Source organism: Nanorana parkeri, unplaced genomic scaffold (genome assembly GCF_000935625.1).
Source record: "Nanorana parkeri isolate BGI_ZX_2015 unplaced genomic scaffold, ASM93562v1 scaffold643, whole genome shotgun sequence".
Lineage (NCBI taxonomy): Eukaryota > Metazoa > Chordata > Amphibia > Anura > Dicroglossidae > Nanorana > Nanorana parkeri.
Genome location: NW_017306911.1, coordinates 217098 through 234202, shown reverse-complemented (window position 1 = coordinate 234202; position 17105 = coordinate 217098). Strand labels below are relative to the sequence as shown.

The 17105-nt window shown below is 40.6% G+C and overlaps 1 protein-coding gene across 1 annotated transcript in view; it reads right to left on the bottom strand.

Moving 5' to 3' along the window:
• RAD50 (RAD50 double strand break repair protein) overlaps nt 1-17105 on the bottom strand; it is a 101729-nt gene that overhangs the window by 48100 nt on the left and 36524 nt on the right. The window contains exons 10-12 of the mRNA XM_018563226.1: nt 10611-10793; nt 10002-10159; nt 6234-6409 (exon numbers count right to left, since the gene is read on the bottom strand). Of these exons, the coding sequence (XP_018418728.1) occupies nt 6234-6409; nt 10002-10159; nt 10611-10793 (517 nt within the window). The remainder of the gene's footprint in view (nt 1-6233; nt 6410-10001; nt 10160-10610; nt 10794-17105) is intronic.

Here is a 17105-nt window from a genome sequence, read left to right as displayed (position 1 = left end):
TATATATATATACATATATATATTATATTTTTAGTAGTCTAGTAGTCCTTCCTGCGTATTGTTGTCCGCAAGGGCATTCCAGAAAGTAGGTAACATATTGACTATTACAGGGAAAACAAATCTTAATTTTAAATGTTTTATTAGTATTAGATATAAAATGTTCAGTTTTCCTTCTCATCCCTGTAGTCCTACAGCGTCTACAGCTGAGGAAACCAATTCCTTCAATAAAGTGGGTGGTTCTAAAACACTTTTGGCCCATTTGCCCCTCAAAGTTGGGGCACACCTAAAGATAATTTTAGGTATAACAGTAAGCAGTGATCCCAAAATTATTTTCTTAAAATATTCTTAATATTTTCTTTAAAATGCATTCTATCGCCTTATGTTGTACTGAATAATCTGTACTAAAAGAAACAGAGAATACGTCCAATTTTTTTTCTTTGGGTGTAAAAAGTTGTTCTCTATTTATTTTCCCTATTTACTCTCTCTTTACAAATCTTATCAGAATCATTGCCCTTTTCTAAAAATCTGTCCTGTAGTGTTATAGATTGTGTTATATAATCTTCTAGTCTAGTGCAGTTACGTTCGATTCGTATAAATTGCCCTTTTCGTATGGCATTTATCCAAAAAAACATTTTTGTCTGTTGTTTTAAAATATGTTTCAGTATATAATTTATGTCCCTCTATAAAAATATCTAGGTTTAAAACGTGTATACTAAACCTTGATATTTTTATAGAGGCAAATCAATTATATATATTTTAAGCAGTGATCCCAAAATTATTTTCTTAAAATATTCTTAATATTTTCTTTAAAATGCATTCTATCGCCTTATGTTGTACTGAATAATCTGTACTAAAAGAAACAGAGAATACGTCCAATTTTTTTTCTTTGGGTGTAAAAAGTTGTTCTCTATTTATTTTCCCTATTTACTCTCTCTTTACAAATCTTATCAGAATCATTGCCCTTTTCTAAAAATCTGTCCTGTAGTGTTATAGATTGTGTTATATAATCTTCTAGTCTAGTGCAGTTACGTTCGATTCGTATAAATTGCCCTTTTCGTATGGCATTTATCCAAAAAAACATTTTTGTCTGTTGTTTTAAAATATGTTTCAGTATATAATTTATGTCCCTCTATAAAAATATCTAGGTTTAAAACGTGTATACTAAACCTTGATATTTTTATAGAGGCAAATCAATTATATATATTATAAATAGGGCTGTGGAAATTAACGATCAATCCCTCGATTAATCCTTAATTTTTTTGTTCACTCAAAATTCTTTTGATCGGTACTCACCTCTCCGCCTTACAGCAATGCTGAATACCACCAACTATGCAGGACTGCAAGTCCCAGCACTACATTATATTAAGTAGGGATGCACCTGTGCCAATACTGGGCATTTTCACAAGCACTCGTACTCGTGAAATACCGGCACTGGTGAAACTACCAGGGCTGCATCAGTCGCATTTGCGACCGGGTAGTTGGATCTTATGTAGTTGGATCTGTATGTGCGTTATAATGAATTGAAATTAAATCGATTAAAAAAAATGTCATTAATAAAAAATTTTAATCATTACCAGCCCTAATTATAAATAACAACTTTTTAACCCACAACAATACGTAGGAAGGACCAGTAGGCCAATAAAAAAAAAAGGACTGAGGAATATATAAAGAATATAAAAAATGTCTGACAAACAGCCTCTCGAGACATATTAAACTCTTCCATAACAAAGATCAAAGAGGTTTAAAAATTATAGCCATCGATAAAATAGGTAGACAGTGGAGAGGCTCTAATTTAAAGTGGGAAATCTCGAAAAAAGAATCCAAGTGGATATTCGTCTAGAATCCTTCATTTCCCAATGGACTAAATATTGATTTTGATATTAACTGTTTTTTAAGTAACAATTATTTTCACACACATATAGTATATTAATTTTATATCTATTTTATATTGATTTAATAATTACTCCATTAATTAGGTTATACCGGTAGTAATGTTCCTAGAAGTTAAAAATTGCAAGAATGTCTCACTTCAAAAGGATATTGTCACTTTGTAGAGAAATGTATCGATTTGTTTTACACCAGTTTTATATGGTATATAAAGTATGATGGCTGGACTATAGAGACATCTACTGGTGAAACAAAATTACTACATCCATTAATGCTAAGGCTGGACTACAGCAGGCCTCAAAATTTCCACTCGCCCCCTCGCAATTGGCGAGTGAATGTCAGCAATGGTGCCTCGCCGGCGGGACTAGGGATGGGACACTACCGCTGCGGCAATCGCTCGCTCGCTTTCTCTTCTCTTTCTCGCCTGCTGCAGCTCCAGAGCAGTCCAGCCCGAGAAGGAGAAGACAGAACAGAAGCGAACGCTTGCCGCCGCGGTAGTGTTACATCCAGAGCCGGAGCTAGCTCTCTGCGCTCCCTCTCTTTCTTCCCGGCCGCTTGAGCTCCACTAAGAGAGGCGGCTCTGATTACACGTCTGACCTCTGCACTGCGCGTCACACAGCTGGCCTCTGTATTCTGGATTGCACCACTGACTTCTGTACTGTGCGTTGTTACTGATCTTATTATATATATATATATATGTCACACCACTGACCTGGCAGAGTTAAGGCCGGGGCAGGGTAGGGGTTAGGTGGGGCAACTGGTGGCGAGTAACTTTTCAGGCCTGGCTAGTAGCTTAGGACTTGAAATTTTGAGCCCTGGACTACAGTATATATAGTTAGTACACTATAGCTTCAGCGTGGTCTGCCATCATTTGAAAACGTCCTGGATGACAAAAAGCGTGAAAGGACGGACCTTGCTGAGGCTATTCTGATCCGGAAGTCTGTGACTAGTGAGCGCTCTGGACAGGATGGTTTTTTAATGTACTATTTGCCAGCTAATGTTAAACATACCACATGTGAGTAGGACTTTTTATTCTAAATAAAGTTGTTTAGTTCATACTGTACGATAAGTAGTTTCTTACTTTTTTAAGGAGATTAACCATGCAAATTGCCTGTGAAGTGGAGAGGAGCACAAGACTCAGAGGGTGGAAGATAACATTGCAACATTGTATCACATATGCTCTGATCGTCTTATTACTCTGGTAAATGCGGATAAGAGAGATTTTCGGCACGGGGCGAGTGACACTTTTTATTTTTGCATTTGAAAAGTGAGGAAGTTTAATGATGTGAACTATTTGATTTGAACTTCGAATACATTAAGACTTCTTTGCCGTGTGGCACAAGGATTGGACTTTTTATCACGTGTGTGTGTGAGAAGGGTTGAAAAGAAAAAAATAAATCACCATGCAAGTTCACTGCAGTTAGCTAAAGAAGAAAAAAGCCAAAGTATCATGAATTCACAGATGTACTGCTCTATATTGAAAGAGAAGATGCTACCATCACTCCGTGCCCTTGGTCGTCGTGCAATTTTCCAACATGACAATGATCCAAAACACCACTGTTGCATTTCTGAAGAGGGACCCTGGTTCTGTTATGGCTTTCTGCACTTTCTGTGCTGGCCTGCCCCCCCGTTTAATTTCCCTCATGCCTGACTTCAGCCATTGTGGTGAGGGAGGGTACATGACCTGTGCTGCAGAGCAGAAAGAGAGCAACAAAAAAAGAAGAGGGATAGAGAAAGATGGGGTTTTTTGGTAGCTCCAGAAAGAACAAGTCCAATAAACTTCAGTCTCATAGAAGTATAAAAGATATAAATGTATTAAAATTGTAAATATCAAAATGACACTTATGTGGCACTTCCCAGTGTCATTTTGATATTTACCATTTTAATTTTTGGTTGATTACTTATAATCTGTTTTTGTATAACCCCTAGACTACCTACCCCCAGCTCCTGAAGAAGCGCCCCATTGGCGCGAAACGCATTGAGCCTACAGGCAGTGCCTTTATAGCATTGCAAGCAATTTATCACCCCTACAAGCTTTGCTCCTCCCACTTGATACAATCCATCCATATCAGTCTCATTTTGAGTTGCCTTGTTATTATGTTATTATGATGTTATTTCTTCATATGTATGAGATTATGATTGAGATGATATTTAGGCACAAATCTCGATTGTGGTGTATAGGGGGTGATAGGAGGTATATCTTTTTTCCCCTGAGGTATACGTTTTTTATCTTTTCATGCATATTTAATGCTTTTATTATATATTGTTTAATAAATTTATATATTTTATACTTCTACGAGACTGAAGTTTATTGGACTTGTTCTTTCTGGAGCTACCAAAAAAACCCCATCTTTCTCTATCCTTCTCCTTTTTTGTTACAAATTTACCAGGGGTTGGTCTCCAGAAAGTTAGGATCTGTGCATCACTAAACAGTTTTGCTTCTACAGAAACAGAGCAGCCAACCTGTGTCTCATGACTGGAGGCTTCTGAAAAACCTGAAGGCCTGCCCTGAAACCCTGGGCCCAGAGATGGAGCAGAAGTGTGCCCCTTGTAAGGACATGTGCTCAAATTAGCTGCCATGGCTAGAGGGAAAACCGTGATCTGTATTCCAGAGTTGTGCTAATCTACCCCCAAATGTGTTGCAGTACCGAATGGCTACTGTGACAAAACCCATGCTGCAATGGAAAAAGTGCCACAGTCGTCGTGTGACACACCGACACACCACTCCCGGTCCAGGAATCACATTGCCTACCCCTCAATAATCAAAGGCAGGGCCCAGGGTTTTTGGAACAACTATAGAGGGGGACACAATCACCACCCCATGGTGTTTTAATGGGTAAGTCCACTTTCTCACAAAATGCGAGAAAATAATCTCTTACTCACACCACTCAGCCACCTCTCCCTTCCCCCCACAGTTCATAACTTTATACTCCAAGAGTTAGCCCTCCTTCCTACATCCCTTGCAACTGGTGTACAGTCCATACATCGTACACCACACCAAAGACCTGCAGTTAGTATTAGGCATAATACCCACAAATTGCAAGCGCTGATTGGTCACGACGGTTACATTACCACACTGACCAATGAGAAGCACTTCTGAGCCTGGGACTAGGTCCAGGAAGTAAGATGCGCTTCTCATTGGTCACCACGGTCCAGTGAGTGACTAATTCTCATTTAGTCACATCGCTTGTCATTTGCGGGCATGAGGCCTAATAGTAACTGCAGGACTGCAGTGTGGTGTATGGACTATACACTGGCTGAGGTGGGGGGAATAGCGCTACCAGCATAAAGGTATGAACAGTATTAGCCGGGAGGGGTGGCAGAGTGGTGTAGGTAAGTAAATGTTCTCACATTTTGTGAGAAAGTGGACTTACCCTTGAAGATCACAGGGAAGAGACTCTCTCCGCTGCAGGAGGGCATACCTCCTCCTCCATTAAGGGGGTCTTCAAGGACAGGGCTCCACCAGAAGGTAGAAGATCTCAGCCTTGGATCCGCAGAGCATCCGCCTATAACCCAAGGTCTATCATAAAAGAAGATTGTGCCCTGTACTAGGGATGTTCAGATACCAGTGCCGATACTTGGCATTTTTACCAGAACTACCAGGGTTGCAGCTGGTACCTAGCTCTGGTGCTCCACCACTCTCCTGAAATCATTAGTCTGTATTGTTTTAGAAAAACTGTCACATGACAATAAACAAAAATGTATCAGTAATTGTATCTGAGTGCTTGGACAAGTATCAGTACTTGTAAAAATGGTATCGGTGAATTCCTTATAAAAACAAAATCATACATTAAAACAGGGATGCACAAATCCCAGGAGCTCTGTATGCTCCTTGGAAATGACAGCGGCCTCCTAACTTTTGAATTTTTCACTAGTCTAGTCTTGGAGCAGGAAAAGTATCTGTACATGTACTTGTACTTGGTATCTGAACATCCCTACCCTGTACTGTACACTTAAGGAATTTAAGTTGTCTTCTAGTTGTGAGACTGCACTGTCAGGTTTAACTCAGTGTAGTTCCCAAACACATTATTACCGTGGTGAGCACATATAGGCTGGAGGTTTTTTTACAAACAAAATTCCCTAGCTTACAGATGGCAATGTCCCGCTCTCTCTCTCTCTCGGAGCACTGACTGTACAAGTTGTACAGTGTGAGCAATACAGAGTGTGCAAAAACATATATAAAAGTTTTAAAAAGTAAAAAAAAAAAATCTGTATGAAATAATGAGATATAATAAAGCTGCTAAATTTGATTTCAGCACCTAGGCTTCAATGATCACTGCTGGAAAAGAAGTTAAGGCCCCCTACAAATATAGCAGTAATATTTATAAGAGCATAATGTGTCTCACCTCGCTGTTTAGATGACTTTTCTATGTCGTCCATCAGGCGTGTCATATCACTGTCAAAGTCTTGGCTACCACAAACATTAAAGAGCTTTTCTTCAAAAGATGCACATTGTTCTTCCTTTTTTCGCAGCTCATTGCTCATGTGGTTTTTACTTTGCTCAGCTGACACTAGCTCCTTACTATAAAGTAAAATTATAGAGACAAAATGGTTACCCGAAGAGTTTCATGGCTGTACATAGAAGACACACATAATAAAATATCAGCAACAAAAATAAGAAAAATTCCAAAAAAGTGCTATTTCTATTATGTTACTAGTCACTGAAGAGTTGTTCAGTATTTTAGCTGCTTACAACGATCAAGTGAAGTAAAAATCTTAAAAGGAGAACTATGGGGTTAAGGCTTTTCCCCATAGTTCTCCTTAGGGTAACGGGAGGACACAAACTAGCGTCCTCCCGTCACCCCAGGCTCAGTATACCGCGAGCTGCTGCTGGCGGTATACTGAGACGCCGCAGCGGATCCCGACAATTGTGCCGGGATCCGCCCAGCTGCGTGACTGACAGCTGGCTCTGCCTATCCGCCAGTCAGCGCTGGCGTATCGGAGCGGGGAGGGGGGAATCCAGCCCCTCCCCTGTCACAGCAGAGAACCGTGACAGGATCGAGAGGTGAGCGAACGGCCGGTTTGTGTTCGCTCACCTCCCGATCTACTGAGCCGACCTGTGACAGTCTCATTGTCACAGGTCGGCTAGAACTATGAGGTGAGTGAAAAGCACTCACCTCATAGTTCTCCTTTAACAGTAAATAAAATAATTTTTTTTAAAATAGCTTTATTTGTATCTTTTTATTACATTTTGAAATATAAATCTCAGTCAATTTACTGACAATATTCAAGCACTGTCTTTATATAAACATTAAAAAAAATACACCTAAAATAAGGTAGCACATTGACATAACTCACTACCAAGGAAAAGACACAAATAGGAAGGGGGGTGACAAGGGATAAGTAAAAGGAAGAGTAGGTAGACAGATAGCTCAGTAGAACCGGGAAAAAGGAATTTTCAGACCGAAACGGAGATAAAAAAAATTATGTTTTTTCTAACTTTAAGAATATTTTTTTATTTAATTTTTTTACTTTACTGTCAGGGGGTCTGGGGAAATATCAGATGTCTAGACAGACCTGATATTTCCCTTTTGAAATAGAAAAAGAGATTGAGAACATATAGTCCTCAATTTCTTTTTCTGCAGCCCCTGTTATTAATGAACAGGAAGCCTCCACACTGCGTGCTCCTGTCCATTCATAAACTGTGGCTATAGTATGAGTTACTATGTACACAATCATGAACAGGAAGTGATGTAGAGCACTTCCAGTTCATTCATAATTGGGAACACAGTTAACATACTATGTCCTCAATTATTTACAAACACTGATCGCTGACTGCTTGTAAGCAGCTCTCCATCTTGACTCGCCTGTCACAGGAGGCTGTGTGGGGAGGAGAGTTCGGTCTCCCGTGACACTGCTGACAGCTGACTCCTGCGTCGCACTGCCGCAACTGACAGCTGACTCCTGCGTCGCACTGCCGCAACTGACAGCTTCCTCCTCCCGCTCTCCATCCTGTGCTGCCTGAAAATACTGACAGCACTCTCCTCCCCACCCGGCCTCCTGACAGTTTCTCTACTCCCTGTTGCCTATTAATAATTCGTAACCCCTATGTGTAATAAAACCCACATGAAGGTATAGTTTTACTATAATATGAGCAGTAGATGTTGATAACTCATGTTGTATTATAAACATGCGAGTATAAATTTTCAGATAAAATTCATCTTTTTCCAAAGGTTAGCTTCCCAAAGGTTAGCCAGATTGCACATAACAAGGACTGCCTAGGAGACGGAAGGGGACTAAGACCTGTTCAGCTCCCAGAGAGGTCATAGTCAACATATAAGTTTGGTTACCTATTCAACGGACCAAAGTTACTCTTCACATGCCAAGTTCACTGAAAATCAAACATCCCATGATGCATTTGTTTCCTGTATACTTAATGTAATTATCTAAGTTAATTTGCCATTGTCCAGTCCTTCTGTAGGTGGCAGGATAACCCAAAAATGAATGATTTCCTCTGTCCCTCAACAAAGAAAGAAACTGAAACTTTCTGAATTCAGTGGGGAAACATTTGCACTATTTCCTTTAATGACTGCATTAGGAAAACAAGAGTCAAACAATTCAGTTTCCTTTACGCAAGAAAGAGATGTCCATCCAAAAACCAAGGTCTCCACAAGCAGGAGATTTTATTTAGTCTCTGGTCACACAAATGATGGAGTTTTCTTTACAACCTAGGAGACCAGAATAGGGAAGTGTTGAATTATGACTGCATGAGTAAACAAGTAATTTTTGGTGATGCAAGAAAGATCTGTCCATCCACATGTAAAAATATGACCACAAGTGGGAGAAATGTCAGCTTTGTTTTAATGTTAGTTACATTAAAAAGGAGTAGATTTGACCAATCTTTACAACAGAATAGAGGAACCCTGCAGTACAATGACAAAAAGAAAACAAGTGACGTGACCGTTATTCTTTGATACAAGAAATTGCTGCCCATCCACAAGTAAAGATCACCACAAGTGGGAGATGTATCTTATCATTTGAAAAACAAATATTGTGCCGTAATAATAATTACATCTAAGATACTGAAACATATATAAATGAATCACATATATGAGCCTCCAAACAAATAGGGCACATAAAATATATCTACACACAAAAAAAAACCAACAACATTAAAAGACAAAAAGTCCCAGAAAAAAAGAACACAATGGTGCAATAAAATTCCTCAAATGATTCACAACTGATTTTGGGCAGAGCTTCTGATGTGACTGAGCTGAGCCGGACGAACGGGCGTTCTCATCGCTTTGCTGCCATTTGCCTTGCTGGTTTGATCCAGCAATACCCAATGCCTGTACTGTTTGCACCATTGTGAATATGCATTTTTTATTTAATAAATTGCATTTTATTGGACGTTACACACTATGTCCTTGTACTTTTTCTCTTTCCTCCTGGATTTATGCTGGTACCTGTGATCTGAGGAGACCTTATCGCCTTTTCTGTGCATGGGCTTCCCTCCCTCATTAAGAAAGGAAAAAGTGCATTTGACCTAGCTCTGTGGGTCTACCTCCCCAGGTGAGCACTCACTTGTTGTCATCACTCACTGGGTGGAGGTGAAGGTCAGTCTGCATTGTGTGATTATCCTTACCTGAGAGTTACATGCAGATTGGCGGTGAATCATTTGAAGAATTTTCTTGCACGATCACAATTGTTTTGTTTTTTTCTGGGACTTTTTTTGTCTTTATTGTTATTTATTAAATTTTTTTGTGTGTAGATTCATTTTATATGCCTTATTTGTTTGAAGACTCATATATGTGATTCATTTAAATATGTTTCAATGTATTAGATGTGTATGATTATTAGCTCGGCACAATATTGTTTTTCACATTTTTCCAGGTATTTATTTATATCCTTAGTGCTTGGTAGCTCTTATTTTCACTTCACCTACTGGCGCTGATCACCTTATTGTTTATTTTTATCTTACCATTTAATTATTGTTTTTCTTTTAGAAATCAGAGAATTTGTATAATAAATTAAGCACTGTAACAGCATTCCTTATGCTGTGACCACAAAAAGAATTTCCAGAGACAAACTCTTACTTGTTCCTGCCGTAAAAAAGCTGAAGTGACTATGAATTTTGTTATTCAAAAAAAAACACAGAAACTTCAAGAACTTACTTTAACTTTGCCAGCTTGTCCCGTGTCTGATTAATATCTTTCTGCTTGGTATACAGCCAGTCTTCAAGCTGCTTCTTAGTTGGAAAATATCCCAGTAAAGAAGTCAATTCATCATTGTGTCTGGATTTTATCTTTCGAATATGATCATCTTTTTCAGCCTAATAATGAGAAAAAAAAAATGTATATACAGTATGTAATTAGTAACATAAAATATAGAAGCACAACTATTACTTTAATTAATTAGGTTCAGGGAAATGCTTTTCCAACACTGCCATTGGCAGTGTTCTGCATCTATAGTTTGTCGACACAAAATAAATTCACACTGGACCAAAAAAAACTTCTTTGAGTAAGCAAAGTAGAATGTTATACTGTGTTAGCCAATTGTAGTAAAAAAAAAAAACAAAAAAAAAACACAGACACCATGTAAGCACAAGGATGATTGATGGTCATTAGACTGCATCCTGGCCCACTTTCAGCAATGGTGCCACATAAATAAATATTTGTTTTACATATATAGAGCACTTTCAGTTTGCGCTGGTTCATTTAATTGCATTGATTTGCAGTCATTTCTATAAACAAGACATTAGTAAATGTAATTAATATCTTTACTTTATCTTTTTTCAGCATGTCCATCTGGGTGCGTGTTGTTGTATGGGCATTGAGCTGGCCCATCTCCTGATCCAGTTTTCGCACTGTTCTGTCCAGTTCAGACTTCTGATTCTGGAGCTGTTCTACCTCTGATTTCAAAGCTTCCACATTGCAGTTTCGCTCAACGCTCTCCAGTTCCCGTTCCTGTAACACAATAACCCATGAAATATCCAATCATTAATCTCTCTCTCTTTACTTTTCCATTGGTTCTGATGGTAGAATTGTTTAGATCTGCAAACATAACATTAAACATTTCATAATGATTTCAGAGGCCTCTTGAATGACAGCTCTGATCTCACTGTGTCTGCACTTTCCAGACACAAACAAGGTCACAGGAATGCAGGGGTAGAGGGCACACTCTCACAGGAAACAGCACAAGTACTAGAACTGGAAGGGGAGCCTTTTGTGTCAGCAATGTGCAAGTACAGTGAGATAAGATTTGTATATTAGGAGGCTTGTCTCCTTTACAGAGCGTGATTAGGAATAAAGGGGTACATACTGTTATGTCTGAATCTCAGACTCTACTGCACACAGAAGCACGGGATAAAAAAGAAACATATACTGTGGGAGTTAGGTGTCTAAAGCTGTGAAAAAAAATACATGGTGTGAGACTTCTCCTTAAGGGAACCAGGATACATCCATCTCAAAACTTTACTAAAGCAATGCAGCATTTTTATTTGCATATTGTTTAGGCAGTACTAAAGTTTATTTACACAATAAAAGACATTTATGTGATATACAATTACACATACATTTAGAAATACTAGGATTTTCAGAACATTATATCTTTATATCTCTGAATTCACCCATTTTCACCATTTTATTTTCTGAACCATGTTTTTATAAAATAGCTAATATAGTTATAGATTTTAATTAATACAATCTAATCCGCTTGGGTGTTTTGTCTATAATGCAGCCCAGCTATAAGCTATTGAAATGCGATCTGCACTTCAATAGCTTATTTCCAGTGTAAAGGTGACACTGGGGTCTTTTGGACCCCCAGCATCACCTTAAAGAGTACCTGTCACCACCACCTGCTATCACAGAAAACACGCGTCGGGTGCGCCTATGTATGAAAACGACGAACGCGCTACACATGTTGGGTATCGCCGCGCATGCCGGAGTGAGAGCAATAATTCTAGGACCAGTATTTTGGGGTATCTCTAAATTGATGACCTGTGGGGACTTTTAAAGCGTCTATGGACTTTTTGGGGTACTGCAGTTTTTCGCCGTTTCACGGACGTACACAATTTGTAACCTGGGCATGTTGGGTATCGTTTCACTCGTTGTAACCTCATGTTTTATATTTCATTTTAAAAAATGGGTATTTTGTTGTGTTGTGGGGCATTTCATTACATTTTTCACTAAATGTTGGGGTTTAATAAGGAGTTGCGCTAATATTGCGCAACATAAAAATTTGCAACTACCACCATTTTATTCTATAGGGTCTTGGCATTCAGAAAATATATGTTTGGGGGTTTTAAGTCATTTTCAGGCCTAAAATGTGGAATATAACATGGGTGCAAAAAATGAAAAAAAGGCCTCAGTCATGAAGGGGTTAAAATAACAACACACCTTTAGAAATGTTAAGTGATGACAATCTACAAACACATACTTCTAGATAATTGCAGGCTTTGTATTCTTTGCATACCTTATTTCTCTTTTCTTCCCCAGTAGTCTGGCAGTGGCCATGTTTACTAAGGGCAGATTACTAGCTCTCCTTTTACATCATCTCAGGGGAGGAAATGCCTTTCGCTGAGATCTCATGAGATTACACATGAGATTTCTTAGCAATGCTCTGCTGATAAGGCAATCCCAGTGTGCATTGCTTTAGCAAACTGATGTAATTTTGCCCCTTCAAAAGCAGGAAGTGAATGCTCCGCAAGTGCAAGTATTTCAAAATCACAACATTTTATACCTGACATGTCTATGTTATTATTAATCATAGAGGGATGCATTGGTACAATTAGATTTTTTGGTGTAAATGTCCGCTTTAATGGTAAGTTAAAAATCCTATTTTCTTGATCATACAGTACAGGACACAGGCAGAGTCAGAGAGGACTGTGATGCTATAAAGCGGTGAACAACACAGCAAACAACTAAATAGTGTGCTGGTGACATCCTTTTGCAAACTTGAATATCTTCACGGCGCCATCCGTGGTCACTACGAGCTACCACCAGGATTTCGAGGACCATCCTATACCGGTAAGGAGTGCAGCAAGACACCTTTATATCACCTAGCAGAATAGGCCTGCACAATGACCTGAGAAATCGTGGAACGAGACACAGGGGGTCCCCTGCAAGGTCCTTCAGGAAGGACAAAAAGACAGACAATCAGAATGCACGATTTCCATAGCCAAGAGGTAAACTCAGACAGCCTGAATCGCATTTAAGCAATGGAGGGAAACCTCCTTAGGATGCTTGGAAGCAGGACAAAAAGAGGGAAGGACAATGTCCTGATTAAGTTGAAATGAGGAATTTTCTTTTGTCAACCTGGTCAAGTTTCATCACCTTACCCCAGTTTAGCAACAATGCTCTTACACAGGCTTTACCTTAGGCAGATAAGAATCACTAGGCCTAAGAACAGCAGTACTCTTGTGAAGGAACAGTTCCTTACATGATAGTGTTTGTGGAGAGATGAAAGCACCATACTGAGATCCCACGACATCAATCAAGGGCATCTGGGGGAGCCACTTGAGCAACCCCTGCACAATAGCCTTTATTAAGCAATAAAAGGCAAGCAGAGCTGAAAAGGCTGGCAAAGACTGATATTTACCCCTTCAGAGTACTCGGGGCAAAATGCTTATCCAGCCCTGATTGGAGGAAGGTCATAACTCCCATGAATTACTTTCTAGGATAAGACTTCCACTGCTCATGTCAAGCATGAAGTCATCCAAGTGCGGTGGCACACTGCAAGTGATGGACTTTCTGGCCTGCAAGAGTATGAAATGACAGAGTCAGACAGACCTCTATCCAATAAGACCTGGGATTTAACATCCATGCTATCAAAGTCAGCAACCGAGAAGCAAGAAGGAGCACTGAATTCTGAGACAAGAAGCAGACAAGAAAGGATGTTCATGGTAGGAAAGGCATAGATCAGAGAAAACTGATCCCATGGAGTCACCATAGCATGTGGTTCCTAGACCAGGAAACAAACCCAGCCAGTTTGTTGTTGAATCAGGACACCAGGAGATCCACATATCACTTTCCCCAGTGGCAGCAAAGTTCCTGAAATCATTTGGGGTGTGAAGGAATCAAGCATCTGTCAACTAAAAAAGTCAGCCTGCTAATTGTCTACTCTTGGAATGTGCATGGAGGTTAAGGCCAGGATGTGAAGTTGTGCAAAAGGCCAAGATCAGGTGCTTTTCTTTGAGCCACGCAACTTGTGGTTCCTCGTTGATGAAAACGTACACATTGGCATGGTCGGATTGGACCCTTGTCGACCATCCCTGAAAGTCACATGTCCAGTGCTGAAGGGAGAGTTGAAATGAACCCAGAGAATAAGTCTGTTTATCCCATGCAGTCGGGATGCTCAGCTGAAGTGGTCTAGAGTAAAAGTGAGCCTAGGGCACACCTTGAATTAGGCCTCTATCAGACTTAAGACCCTCATGCAGAATTTCACCTAGTGCTGATCTTTAGCTTGGAGGGTCTGCACCGAAAAAAGGAATCAGCACCAATCAGCTGTCACAGCCACAGCAATACCAGCACAGGATCCAAACCCACACCAACATCCTTTAACCACCTTCAGCCGAACCATCATCATTACATCCACCAAGCAGGACGTCCATCACTCACCTCGATCTGGATCTCCATATCATGTCATGACCTTCGTCGCTGATGCCGCAGCATTTCTTACCTAATGGTAAGCTCATGTAATTTCACCTATTAGAGATCTGCACTCATTTACTCACCCACTTATCCATTTTTCCGGACAATACGCTGACACCGCGATGTCCAATCAGAAGTACTGACACTTCACAGCACCACCTTCCTGGAATCCTACCTCCAAAAGCTTCAACGAACTCACCCAGATGTGAGTATAACTTCAACTATTTCCTGTTATCTCATTGCTGATCCACACTAGTGATGGGCTCGGGCGTGTTCGCATCTCCACGTGCCGAGCCCGCCAGGAAGCTGACAGCGCCAATCACAGGTAATGAGACATTTTCCCGGTCCGCAGCTGCAGAGATCGGGAAATGTCTCTATTGGCGCTGCAACGCTGTAAGCTTCCTGGCGGGCTCGGCACGTGGAGATGCGAACATGCCCGAGCCCATCACTAATCCACACTAGGTTGTTGGCACTTCTCCACCCCTCCTCTTTTGGTTATTTTCAGTACAAACGTCGGGCACCCTGGTCCGCACATTTGAGAAGCAACACACCCTGCATCCCCAACCCTCTCCAGCCCCTCTTAGAGCGCTTATTTCCTGGACTTTTTTTTAAGCAAATAGATATTTATTTCAAAATCTTGTCGATTCAAAGGCAAAAACATGACTCCAAACAGGAGGAGTCTGCATATTGCTAATTTTAGCATACAATACTGGAAAAACAAGGTAAAATAGCAAACAACATAGTCCTATGTCAGCGATGGTTACCAGGGGATGACACAGCGTGTAGATTGGCAATGTGGGCCATGGAGATATAGATAGCAATCGCTGACGTTTAAATTACATGTACAATGCCTATAAAGTAGATGGGACGGATCAGAACAGGTAAGAGAAGGAATGGGACTGTGGGGACATGGAAATGTAGAAAGGGTATCCGAGTGTAAATAAAAGGAAGTGTGGTAGGGTGGCAAAAATCAGGGTCTTCGGTTCCGGATCTGGATGTCAGAGATCAGCACACGAGCGGATTCATGTCATAGAACATTGAGCTTACCCAAAGAGCCAGTGGACAGAGCTTGAAGGTACCACTTGGATTGTTCGAATAGAGACATCATATCTTTCAGTTGGTCTAGGGTACATTCAGATGTCAGGAACCAAGTATGGAAGAATTTACCGATGCGTTCTAAATTGTGTTTAGTGTCTATTTTGTGTAGCAGCATAAGTTGATGGAGGGTAGTTTTTATCTCCGTCAACGTAGGAGTTTGGGGAGAGAGCCAATCTATGAGCATATTCTTTTTGACAGCTAGAAGACAATTGTGTTCCCATTGTGTCAGAGGTGTTTGGGATGTCTGTGATAGGGCAGTTGGGGAGTGGAAAAAGGCATAGAGCCGGAGAACAGTCCCTAGATGTCCCAGATAGTGACTGCATGTATTAGAGTGAGAGGTGCCACAGAGTTTGAATATGTGGGCACTGCCAAAGGAGGTGGTTTAAATTAGGGTGTATGAGGTGACACTTCGGGCACTCAGTGACCCAAGTGTCGGTGATTGAGGAAGGATGGAAGATCAGAGCATAATATGCTCTATGAATTATTTTGAACTGTATTTCTCGCCACTGCTCGCTTGGGATGGATGTGAGTAGATGGGTCCAGCCCTTGAGTAAGAGCCGGTAGGTATCTTCCGGTCAGAGTTGTAATAAAGGCGCCCATTAAGAGCAAACGTAGGTATGGGGGGAGCTGAATCGCGGTAAGTAGAGCTAATATGTTGATACAAATATGTTTGTATGCCTTTGGAATGCCAGTGTCTGAAGGTTTGGGACGTGGAACCTACTGGAAATATAGGAGCAGAGATTAGAGGCATGAGCAGAGAAATGGTGCCCCGAAGGCCACAGATTTTCCTGACTTCTCTCCAAGTGATAATAGTGTCCCTCAGTAGGATGTTTTGTTTGATATGACATGGTAGTGAGGGAAGGGGGTGTATGGATAACCCCTGACAACGACCATGGGTGTACTAGTTGTTGTTCCAGGGAAGTGTTAGAGTAGTGGTCGGAGTCGTTCAGCCAATCACGGACATGACGGAAAATGCAGGCCAGATTATAGAGACGGGATAGTTGCAGTTTTGAGAGCGCTATTCGTGGTTTTTTGCCCCTCCAAATAAATTTGGTGAAGGCTTGATTAAGGAGTTGAACATCTCTGTGCCTGAGAAGCAGATGTACTGTTTGAAGTGGATAGAGGAGCCGAGCAAAACTAACCATGCGTATCAGATGACATCTACCTAGGACAGATAGGGGGAGATGCTGCCAAGCAGCAAGTTCCTGTATTATACGTTTGATGACGGGGGAGTAATTCAAAGTATATAGGTCAGAGGCAGTTTTGGGTAAGGATATCCCCAGATATTGGAGAGGTGGTTTGAATGCGTAATGGATATCGAGAGAACCAAGGTAAGTCTTTCCTATGGGGGGTATTGGATAAGAATAAAAGTTCGCATTTGTCTATATTCATTTTGAGACCAGAAAATGTGCTAAAATGTTGTATGTGGTTCTTAACTTTTACATATACCTTACGAGTAAGGTCAGCCAAGGGAATATTCCTAATGGGCTTGAAAGGAGGCCTCTGGGGAGTTGACAAGATCACATTAAG